Source organism: Aspergillus lucknowensis (genome assembly GCF_044049455.1).
Source record: "Aspergillus lucknowensis strain CBS 449.75 chromosome Unknown BJX67scaffold_29, whole genome shotgun sequence".
Classification (NCBI taxonomy): domain Eukaryota; kingdom Fungi; phylum Ascomycota; class Eurotiomycetes; order Eurotiales; family Aspergillaceae; genus Aspergillus; species Aspergillus lucknowensis.
Genome location: NW_027263573.1, coordinates 45849 through 56658, shown reverse-complemented (window position 1 = coordinate 56658; position 10810 = coordinate 45849). Strand labels below are relative to the sequence as shown.

The following is a 10810-nucleotide window of genomic DNA, read 5'->3' as shown; positions in this document are numbered from 1 at the left end:
TTTTTTCTTTTCGCTCGGGTGTCTTGCCACTTCGCTCCAATCGGTCCAGCTTCGTCTCTTTTCATACCCTTTCAAGATTTTATTTTCTTTTTGGACCACGGTTCCTCTACAGCGTCCTTATTCATCTAATATTTCATCGAAGTGACCATGTCTGCCGCTGTCGCCGCGGCAATCACGACAAATCTTCCAACTAATACGAGCGCGCATAATTCGCCAATGGACACGAAAAGGCCTGGCATCAAAATGGATGGTGAGTTCCCTCAAGTCTGGAACAATCAGTCTTTTTGGTCGTTTAGGATCTATGGTTTATGTACCACTCGCCCCGACTCAGATGTTCTCCTTTCCCTTCGTCGTGTCGGGATGACCTCATACGATCCTTGCTGCCTTCCCAAATGACGTCGATTATCATTACTATTCTCTCCCTCGCTGCGTGTTGGTCGCGACCTGTCGTTTCTTCCGTGTACTGATGCATTAATTCGATAGATACTCAGGACACCAAAAGCCAGAAGCAGAAAGGCGATTCCAGCTCCCTAGCACCACCTCCGCGCCCTAACCCAACGGGTGAGACCGATACCCCTGACTACTTCAACTCTGTACACAACCCCTTCTCCCTGGAGCCGAATCCTTTCGAGCAGTCGTTTGGCGGTTCTGGCGAAACACCGGGGAAGTCAATCCTTCCCCCTGTCGCGTCCATCACATCTCCCGCCCTACCTGGTACTAGCTCCGCCGGGGGTGCCTACAACTGGTCTAACTCGTTGCGCTCGGGACCCCTGAGCCCTGCTATGCTCGCAGGTCCTGCCGGTGGCAGTGACTATTTTGACAGTATCGGCAGGGGCTTCCCGACTCCCAACGAATCCTCACTACGCACTGGACTCACGCCAGGTGGCGGGGGTTCGATGTTCCCTGCAGGCAGTCCAAATTCCCAGGCTTTGCTTCAGCAGCTGCAAAACGGAGGCGCAACGCCCTCCACCATTGAATTTCATCGCACTGCGTTGAACGTAGCCAAGAAGAACGGCGCTCCGCCCACATCAAACCCAAGCGCCGAACCCGACCAGGGATCTCAGAATGTAACAGCAACTATGGATATCAAAACAACACAACCCGCGACAGTCGACCCCTTCGGCCACCATGATGCTACAGACGCTGCTAACGGTCTGTTCATGTTAGCCAAGGGTGGACAACCGAATGCAAACCAATTCGCTGCCGTTCCAAACCCGTCCGCACTTCCACCTCAAACTCTTCAAACCAATGAACTTGTACACGATCCATCTACGAGCAGACGCCAATCAGTGAACGTAGACGGAGTAACAACGGCGAGAGAAGCGAGCGGTGAGGCTTCTGATATACAAACTGAGCAAGCTAAGCCCGCTGCCAGGGGTAGGGGCAAGAGAAACACGTCCACGAAGGCCACAAATACAGCAGGAACCAGGCGCAAAGCGGAAGACTCCGCACAAGGATCAAACAAACGGACGAAGCACAACAACGGCTCTGCTACTACTGAATCCCCCTCGGAGGGAGAGTCCGCAGACGAGGAGCAGCAGCCAGCGCAGAAGAAGAAACAAGGTGACTCGAAGAAGATGACTGACGAAGAAAAGAGAAAGAACTTCCTCGAAAGGAATAGGTATGTTTTGCATCTGGAGGTTAAGAAAACGCTTTTTTTCTAATTCGACTTTCAGGGTTGCGGCGCTCAAGTGTCGTCAACGGAAGAAGCAGTGGCTTGCAAACCTCCAGGCGAAAGTCGAGCTGTTTACATCAGAGAATGATGCCCTCACCACCACAGTCACCCAACTGCGAGAAGAAATTGTAAATTTGAAGACACTGTTACTTGCACACAAAGATTGTCCAGTTTCACAGGCACAAGGGCTTATCTGGAACGCGCCGTACACCTGAGGGAAATTAATACTTATGGTTTGAATCGTTCTTCCGGTTTTGTATGTGACTACGAGGTGTACAAACTAAACAAGCAAAAGCTTTCACACAAAGCATGCTCTGGTCGAATTGCATTCCACGTTCAGATCAGTAGACTTCGAGCGACTCGAACTCCCACGAGGTATTGAACACCGCCTGTCGCGCGTAGGATACGTAAGATAGTATACTGCTGCACCTGATGTCTCACATTACCTCTCTGTGTGCCTCCAACTTCCCAGATTTGCCGTGATAAATCCAATCCATTGTGATAGTTATATGCCAGGGCAGGCGGGGCAAAGGACATCCCCTGCAAAGTCCATCACTTCGGTCGAAGACATGGCCCTTTGGAAAACACCACTCAGCGTCATCAATCAACCAAATAAAGTTAGCCCGAAGTCACACACCTGTCGTCCTGCCTCATTAAGTCCTCTCCCAGTCACGCCGGGGGCTTTCAAACGAGCAACTCGCGAAAATAAAGAGGGTAAGAAAGGACGAGTAATTCCCCTCGGTAAGATGACTGACTAGTTCGTCTCCAGCTGCATGCACGTAAGCCGCAGCGCACACCAAACGCCAAACGGACTTGCATAATGCACTCACCCACTGGGCACCCTGGATTGGGCAGGAGGCACCCCGATGGATGGATCATGGATCCATCTAAGTCAGGGGTTAATGGGGTTAGGCTACTCGGTGCCTTTTGCCCTGGGGGCCACAGGGGGTTACAAGATGGATGTGCTGCTCACTGCAGTGAATAAATCATGCGGGCGTACGAAAAAAGGAGCAAAGTTAATGTATTCTGAGGAAGTTGAAGTTAGATTGGATAGAATGCGGGGTTGCATTTGCATAGTGGATCGTCAATTTATCATTTCTTTTGAAGTTTGAGGAATCAAGCACTGCGCTGGGTGATGATCAGGGACCAACCGTGCAGAATTCCAATTTCTGTTGCAGGAGCTTGAGAAGGGAGGGCAAGGATGGCCGTGGGGCCGAGTCCAGACTAGCGTGTCGTTGGATTGGTTGTCAGGAGGACAGCCCTGGGGGTAACACAAGATATTGTAAGGAGTAGGAGTAGGTGGGTGGGCTAGTGTAGGTTGAGAGCGCGGTTGGACTCGGAGGTAGGGCGAGAGGTGTCGAATTGACTTATCTACGTATTCTTGCTCTTTTGGATTGCTATTTTTTTTATTTTATTTCCCCCCTCCATGTGCATCATGATAGGTCATTCTATCCCGCAGGGTCTATACTCTGGACCGGGAGTGAAGTCATCGGGGTCGTAGTGTGCGTCAACTAACTTCATGTAGCCTATCCCTTGCTTGAGGTCGTTCGACGAGGGGACCGGAGTTTGAAGTGTCGGTTAACTTTACTATGCAGCGTGTGAATTCGAATGTTGGGCCTCAAGAGGATGCATTCTTTCTCGTCGTTAGCTATACTATGCTCCTCCCAGCATGAGCCCACCTATGTACGTGTTACCCCCTTTATGCGCCGAAGGAGAAGGGTTATTTATGCATAAACAACTCGAACGCAACTTGGCGGAGAAAGATGATATGCAAGCAGCGGTGTGATTATCCAACATCATGATGGTATGTCTAGCTGAAAGTTGAGTCACGCACATTCGTCCGAAATAACATGGAGCCAACGGTGATAGGAGAACAGAATGTACTAAGAAGTGGAAGAGAATCAAGTACTATACCCGAAAATGCCCGCGCGCCGTTTCCTCCCTTGCGCAAACTAGATGCCCGATGAACTCCTCGCTAATAAAATCCCAAACCCCAAGCTGGCAAAAGTAATGAAACACAAATGAGGGGGAGTCCGATGATTATGCGAAGGCAGCCGATGGAATGACAACAAAGGGAAAGTACTGGAATGCATGGACTGGAGACTTGAACCTGACGTGAGGGTCTCGATGGCACGCGGCCACCGTGGTGGAACGTAATTCGTTGGGTACGCAAGGGGGAGAGTCTCAAGAGAGGAGAAGAAACGTGGTGACAGAAGGATCAAGTGGAGGAAGAAGAGATCTGTTCCGAAGTCGCATTAGGGTACCCAATGTAGGGCTAGAAGAGAAGTAAGATGGATATGTCGGCAAGGTGTAGGATTCACTCGAATCGTCGGCGCTTCCGTAGGTCGTCCCGGCTGAGGAATCGTCGTATTCTGGAAACTAGCTTTATTTTTGTTGCTTCTTGATACCAGCGTTAGTTTGAAATCCAAGATAGGTCACATTGGAGGCAAGACTGGACACAAGGCACACTCCATTGAAAGAAACGTGGAATGTTGCGAACTTACCGCTGTACCTGCGTAGCCGGTGCTTCGAATAATGTTCCGGTAGTGATCGTGGCGATGACACGACTTCTGTCCAGTATGAAACGTCTTGGTATCCGGAGAAATGCCTCGCCGCTGACCATGCCCATGGGTTCCCATCGTGGGATTGTAGCTGGAGTGCGACGACATGCGGGTAAAGGCCGTCCAGTGGGTAGAGAAGCTCTTCGGACGGTCGAAGGCTGTTCAAGTCGAGGCTTTGACTTGTCTGCAAGAGGGTCAGGTCGTGGAAGTTAGCTTTGCCGTGGCTAAACTCACATAAGGTTCGTAGTTGGACTTGTAGCTCATGGTTATGACAAGATTAGGGTTCGAGCAAGGTACTGGGTGGAAAGGGCGGCACGTTCAACCAGGGAACTTGATAATCGCCGTTTATAGTCATTGTAGGAGAGGAATCTTGAAGTCTTATATCGCGAAGCGGAGATCCTGGAGGTCATCCATTCCTTCGTAAACCGCGAGGGTGGAGCACACCAGCGCATCGCATGGAGGCCTCGAGATCCAGCTTAGACGAGCACCTGCTTGTTTCTTTTTCCTGCGGGATTCGCAGCCTCCTCATGACAGGAGGTCACCTTCGCACCAATGGAGTGGCGATGATTGGATCCTTGAGCCATCGTGATTGGGTGATTGGGGCACGGTCAGATTAAGAGATCTCGGGGCGGATGATTTGAATTCAGCGCAGCCCCAAACAGCAAAGACAAACAAGGCCAATGGGGAAGCGCAAATGCGTGCACTAGTCAATTAACCTCCATTTGGGACCATCGCTGATCGTGACTAGCACCAAAAATGCCAAGTTGGAGGTGTCTATTTGGAGAGTTTCGGCCCATACACAGCAATGAGCCTGTATGAGATTCCACACAACGCATGGTTTGCTGCAAACAGAATCCAAGCCACAGCCTGCACCGGCTTCGTTGCTGTTACTCATGCAGTCAGGTGGGAGCGTAAGCTTGATCCACACCATCGCTGGTCTGATCCACCGTCCACGCTTCACAGGGATGTCCCTGCCTCGTTGCCGCTGCCAGCCGGAGTGTCCGAGGACGATCTTCCTACTGTCCAGAGGAGCGAATTTGGCGGCAAGCCCCTTGCGTCCGCCGGCATGGTCACTCCCATGTTTTTGGCAAGGAGCGGGGATGCCAACGAGTTCCAAGCACGAAGGGACCCCCTCCCCTTTTGTGGTCATCCAGTGTCTTGTTCGTTAAGGTTAGGCCGCTCTTCCCACCAAGACAGAACCGTGGGTGGGAAACCATTGTGTCGTGGCCGTCATGGATCGTTGCATGGTTTGTGGCTTCGCAAACTTGGAGGAGCGGCTAGGAGGATTGTCACAATTCCCCTTGGGCCTTGGTCGACTATTGCTTTTTATTTTCGGTGCGATAACCCCAGCCTCCTCACTTCCTGAAGGCAGTCCTCGATAGCCCGAGCAAGAGGCTTGCCCCACCCAATCGCGATCCCCATCCCAGGAAAAAGGAAGATGGCGAATGCAACAATGCTCTGACAACGTCGAGATCCGAATATTAGTTGATGTCGCTAGGGGTAACAAGAGGAGGTGTTTGGGCCTCCTCACCCTCAACCCCAAGACTGGAAGGTTGCGCCAATTCGCCTTTCAGATTCCCTGTCCTGAATCCGACCACCAACGGACACAATCCAGGTACCCGGGACTGCGCCGCGAGAGACTAAAAGCAAATAGTTCTGTGGTCGACGCTTGGGCCATTCCCTGAACAAGCAAAGGAAACGACAGTCCACCACCGAGCGGCACGGGGATGATCGGCTTTCTGCCTCAGGCACAACTTCACCAGCCCATGTAACACAGCCACATGCAGAATCGCTGACCCCGAGAGCTGCGCCACGTCTCCACGCACCGCCGCTTCTCTATCTCTGTGGCTGGAGCAATCTGTGGCTTGGGACCATCTTTCAATAGGCTCATTAAAGAAAGCACCAGATCTTCGGATTCGCAACAATTCCTTTTTCCGGCCTCCACCCTTTCCGGCGGAACCGGCAGATAGCTCGCTGGGACCATGCTTCCACAATGGATCTTCAGTGTTCTTGCGTTTTCTTCTTTGTCCATTTTTGGCAGTCACCAACTCGTGCTTCGGAATGACCGTGCTTGTCTCAAATCGTGGAGTGATGGAGGGCGGGTGATACCTTCGGGTATAAGGAGGACTGTCTCTCCTTCAATTTACATCGAGATCCAGACTCCAAAAACTCAACCTTCAGTATCAAAGCCTTTCTCTCCCGATCGTCCGATTCCATTATTCCTCTGTCCTTGCTTCGCGCTTGGGCTGCTTTGACTCTTCCTCTATGCCAAACAACGGCAATGACACTGAACGTGCAGACAACTGGAAAGCACGACTTGATGTTTATGGGCATGCACGATCACTCTTTCGTCGCCTCAGTACCCTATCAATCCGCAAGTAAGATCCGCCGCTTCCCTTGATCGGTGCCTCGTGCCTCACATGAAAACGCCCTGTCTCTAAATCACAACCCCCGACAGGAAACATTCATCTGGAAGCTGAAAACTGTTTCGGCAGATCTGAGGCCACCAATTCCGCAACCATGGATTTACGCTCCTCGGAAGCTCAGAACCCTAGGGCGGGCCCAGAAGCACCGAACATGTCAGCTCTGAGTGCAGACCCTTACCAAGTCCATTTGCCCGACTGGTACTCGCGGTACACTGCCTGTGTGGAGCACTTTCTTGACCATGCGCAACATTCAGCTGCAGTACAATCACTCGCAGCCTATATCAATATCCGCCTTCCGTTTCAACTACTATCGCACCCCGTCACCGGCTTTAGTAGCTCCGACTCCAGCTGCTCGGAGAAAGGAATGCCCTCCCAGGTTTCATTGCGCTGCTATATTCGGCGCCTTGTCGTGACGGGAAACGACACGCCGCCCATCCTAGAAGCATTTTTTGGAAGCGGTTGGGAAGGCGGCGTGGGATGCATTTGCAAACAGGAGAGGATCAATTATCTTTTTACGGCCAAGAGTAACGGGTGGGCTTCGACGAAAGCTGCCTACGACATTCTGCCCGACGAGCACACCCCGTTTCTGCGACCTCTCCATGACACTACGGAGCAGGAGCTTAGCATGGCCGAAACTCAATGGAGCGAATGGCTAGCGATGGAAGACTGGATGGTGGGACCACGCAGCCCATGGGAAGGCGGCAACTGATGAATTGATGATTTATGCCCTCTGATATTGTCGCTCATTTCTTCTGTTCAATGCTTTCTCTCCTTTTTGCAGCAAGATCAACACATTCCCAAGGTTCAGCCTATTTCAAGTGCTTTTTTAGCGAAGGAAAACAAATCTATGCAGTCCGTTCAACGTCCCATGGCTCAAAACAGTTTCCGTGACTATTGAGAACGGCCTCGACCAGCCACGCTCTCAAATAGTCTGAATAAAGTGGAGACTAGTTCAAACGCATGTGGCTGAAGGCTTGAAGACAAAAAATAGAAATTATTGGGCAAGAGATGCGAGTTTAAATTTTTCCCTGCATTGCACAGCCACACCTCGGTGTCTCCGAGCCCTATCGGTGGAGTCTGCAAAGAAAAAGCGTTCATGCGTTTGGGAACTAATTCTCTGATGCTGTTGACGGCATACAACATATCAACAACATAATCTATCAAGATCACTTTTCGTTCTCGCAATTAACAATCATTTCCCTGCAGCTTTCCGTAGTAATTCCTAAATCACCCTGCCGCCCCCAAAATCATGCGGAGTATCGGCCCAAGGACTATTGCTCCGAGTTGGAATCGGCCCTTGTGGATTTTCTCCCTGGAAAGAATTGAGGGGTTTGGCACGATCTGTCAATCCCTGTTTCGTTCCTTTGTGAGAATGCAATCCGTTTTCAGCGCGGAGGTTTTCAACCTCTCGCGCCAGCCTCCTCTCCATAATAACCGATGAGTCGCCCCTGATCCTTCCGTCCCTCCAGCCGTCATAAAGAATAATCCCAGAATCGATCAGTCAACTCCCCTGGTACCCCCTGACTCTTCTGGGCCAGAGATCCTCTCAACAAATTCAACATGGAGCTTGCGCGGCGCACTCAACAATTCGCTATTGAAGATCCTGAACAACCCCAATCACAGACCTGGGTCATCTGTCACATATCCCGCGTCTCCACCTCCAGCTCTCGCTGTCGCTTCCCGCTGAAGCCTGATGAGGATCAACGTGAAGGCTACGATCCGGCCCATCAGAGAATCACCTTTGCCCCTTTTCGCTTGTGACAGCCAGCCCCAGTGGGCCTGACAGGTCTTGTTCCTGGTTGTCGGGTTCCGCTACCAGACCTCTGGGTTTGGTGCACGCACCGGGTGAGCAAGACGTGGATACGTCAACCCCCCCAAGAAACGAGATTCCTTCCTGAGATAACAAACTCGTCATCGATGTCTCCTGATCTTTTCCCGCTTTGGGGTTGGTATTGACGCAGTGTTGTCATTGATTCCCCGAGGAGGCAATATTGGTCCAGTCTTCCCTGTTCAAACCGCTGGAGTGAATTATTGATTATGTGGATCTGTTCAGCTCCAGCCACGTCAATCTGACAGCTGTGGGTTTGGTTTGAAGTGGGTGTTGACATGTTCGGGGCGTGTTTGGGCGCCCGTCCACGGGTCCAATCAACGATTACCTGCACGGCTATGGCGATTGAGGGAGGAAGAGTTTGGGAGAATTTCGATATGCTCACGCGGCATAAAGCTGTCTTCTTACTGTGGTTGGGCTATTTTCCGTCTGTGGGTTTTGCTTTGGCTAGCTATCAAGACTTAGTGTTGAGATATATATCATCATGCCAGTGATCGTAAATATTTTCGTCAACTCGGTGAAGCATAGTTTAGCTGGTTGGTCGAGGTTCCATGGACCTTGGAGATGTCCACGACTCAGCCAAATGCGGTTAGCGCAGTTTCCTGGAGGTCCCACACTGAATGAATCATTTTCGATTGATCGTTGAGGGAGGATCGATCACATCAACAACAAAAACAACAACTAATTTTGGACCAATTTCTCTTGGATAGGACTCAATTGCTTCACAATGAGCGGCCCGAAAGCTGTCGCAGAGAACATGCTGTGGGGAGGTCGATTCACTCGTCAGTAGCACCCTCTGGAGCTTCAGCTAAGCAACCGAAGACTAATGTGACATTCCGATATCCAGAGGGCCTCGACCCCCTCATGGTCCAGTACAACCAGTCCCTTCCTTACGATCGCATCCTATGGAGTCAAGATATTGCTGGCTCCCTTGCCTTCGCCCGTGCCAACACGAAATCCGGCATCCTCACCGCACACGAGTTCTCTGAGATCGAGCGTGGGTTCAAGCAGATCGCGGAGGAATGGAGCACCAACACTTTCGTCGCCAAGGAGAACGACGAAGATATCCACACAGCCAACGAGCGCCGTCTATCGGAGATCATTGGCAAGGAAATCGGCGGCAAGCTGCATACTGGCCGCTCCCGGAACGAGCAGATCGCAACGGACATGCGCCTGTGGCTTCGGGATGAGCTGCGGAAGCTGGACGCCTTCCTATGTGACCTGATCAAGGTCTCCATTGCCCGCGCCGAGTCCGAGATCGACTACCTAATGCCCGGCTACACTCACCTTCAGAAGGCCCAGCCAGTGCGCTGGAGCCACTGGCTTCTGTCTCATGCGACTGCCTTCGCCGACGAGCTCACGCGTCTGCGTGAGGTGACTAGGCGGGTGAACCGCTCTCCTCTAGGGACTGGTGCGTTGGCTGGAAACCCGTTCCAGATAGACCGTGAGGCTATGGCTAAGGAGTTGGGCTTTGAGGGTCTCCTCTACAACTCGATGAATGCTGTCGGCGACCGTGACTTTGCCATGGAGACCATGCAGTGGGGTAGCTCGTTTATGCTCAAGATCTCTCGCTGGGCCGAGGACTTGATCATCTACTCTAGCTTGGAGTTTGGGTTCGTTCGTCTCTCGGATGCTTACTCGACAGGCTCATCGTTGATGCCGCAGAAGAAGAACGCTGGTAGGTTCCCTATGCCTGTATTGACTGACTTCACCGGCTAATCGATCATACAGACAGCCTGGAGCTTCTGCGTGGAAAGGCCGGCCGTGCCTTTGGCCATATGGCTGGCCTGATGTGCACCATCAAGGGCCTCCCTACTACCTACAACAAGGACCTCCAAGAGAGTGTGGAACCTCTTCTAGACCACATCAAGACCGTCGGTGACAGCATCCAGATCGCCACCGGCGTCCTGTCCACGCTGACAACCATCCCCGAAAAGATGGCTGCTGCTCTGGCCCCAGAAATGCTCGCCACCGAATTCGCCGACTACCTGGTACGCAAGGGGGTTCCCTTCCGAGAGGGTCACCACATCTCCGGCCGCGTGGTAGCCCTGGCCGAGAAGCACTGTGTCCCCATGGACCAGCTTTCCCTGGAGCAACTCAAGGGTGTTGACGCCCGCTTTGGCGATGATATTCAGGAATGCCTGGACTACGAGCGTGCTGTCGAGCTGAAGGATGCCATTGGCGGCACCAGCAAGCGTGCTGTTCTTGAGCAGACCTCCGTTCTTAAGAGCATTCTGTGAGAATTGTTTAAGCGTATTGACGGATTACAGCGCTTTATAGAGAGGCGTAGAGGGAAAAAGAGCAATGTAGCGGGATTTAG

General features: G+C 51.9%; 6 protein-coding genes across 6 annotated transcripts in view; 5 read left to right on the top strand and 1 right to left on the bottom strand.

The window, feature by feature from the left end:
* Positions 1–2008, top strand: part of atfA (bZIP transcription factor atfA) — a 2064-nt gene extending 56 nt beyond the window's left edge. Inside the window, exons 2-4 of the mRNA XM_071029470.1 lie at positions 1–250; positions 484–1621; positions 1677–2008. The exon at positions 1–250 is cut by the window's left edge and continues 12 nt beyond it. Coding sequence (XP_070884734.1) covers positions 148–250; positions 484–1621; positions 1677–1890 — 1455 coding nt within the window. The 5' untranslated portion in view covers positions 1–147 and the 3' untranslated portion in view covers positions 1891–2008. The remainder of the gene's footprint in view (positions 251–483; positions 1622–1676) is intronic.
* Positions 2009–2120: 112 nt separating this feature from the next.
* Positions 2121–3010, top strand: BJX67DRAFT_357200 (uncharacterized protein). Its single transcript, XM_071029469.1, has 3 exons — positions 2121–2249; positions 2312–2389; positions 2445–3010. The coding sequence occupies exon 3, from the start codon at positions 2542–2544 to the stop codon at positions 2785–2787; it is 246 nt and encodes an 81-aa protein (XP_070884733.1). The 5' UTR covers positions 2121–2249; positions 2312–2389; positions 2445–2541; the 3' UTR covers positions 2788–3010.
* Positions 3011–4060: 1050 nt separating this feature from the next.
* On the bottom strand, positions 4061–4500 carry BJX67DRAFT_382440 (uncharacterized protein; the record flags this gene model as incomplete). The annotated part of the gene is made up of 2 exons (XM_071033241.1): positions 4061–4420; positions 4471–4500. The coding sequence occupies 2 exons, from the start codon at positions 4498–4500 to the stop codon at positions 4061–4063; spliced, it is 390 nt and encodes a 129-aa protein (XP_070884732.1).
* Positions 4501–4770: 270 nt separating this feature from the next.
* BJX67DRAFT_154522 (uncharacterized protein) lies at positions 4771–5797 on the top strand. The gene has a single exon (XM_071024832.1). The coding sequence runs from the start codon at positions 5042–5044 to the stop codon at positions 5600–5602; it is 561 nt and encodes a 186-aa protein (XP_070884731.1). The 5' UTR covers positions 4771–5041; the 3' UTR covers positions 5603–5797.
* Positions 5798–6019: 222 nt separating this feature from the next.
* On the top strand, positions 6020–7816 carry BJX67DRAFT_357195 (uncharacterized protein). The gene is made up of 2 exons (XM_071029468.1): positions 6020–6614; positions 6695–7816. Exons 1-2 carry the CDS (start codon positions 6518–6520, stop codon positions 7369–7371), a joined length of 774 nt encoding a protein of 257 aa, XP_070884730.1. The 5' UTR covers positions 6020–6517; the 3' UTR covers positions 7372–7816.
* Positions 7817–9217: 1401 nt separating this feature from the next.
* On the top strand, positions 9218–10730 carry BJX67DRAFT_372924 (argininosuccinate lyase ARG4; the record flags this gene model as incomplete). Its single annotated transcript, XM_071031318.1, has 3 exons — positions 9218–9272; positions 9338–10168; positions 10222–10730. The coding sequence occupies 3 exons, from the start codon at positions 9218–9220 to the stop codon at positions 10728–10730; spliced, it is 1395 nt and encodes a 464-aa protein (XP_070884729.1).
* Between the last annotated feature and the right edge of the window lie 80 nt (positions 10731–10810).

Coding starts and splice junctions, on each gene's coding strand:
- BJX67DRAFT_357195 (XM_071029468.1), top strand. CDS start 6,518: ATGACACTGAACGTGCAGACAACTGGAAAGCACGACTTGATGTTTATG. Junction 6,615..6,694: donor AGTACCCTATCAATCCGCAA/GTAAGATCCGCC, acceptor AACCCCCGACAG/GAAACATTCATCTGGAAGCT.
- BJX67DRAFT_154522 (XM_071024832.1), top strand. CDS start 5,042: ATGAGCCTGTATGAGATTCCACACAACGCATGGTTTGCTGCAAACAGA.
- BJX67DRAFT_357200 (XM_071029469.1), top strand. CDS start 2,542: ATGGATGGATCATGGATCCATCTAAGTCAGGGGTTAATGGGGTTAGGC.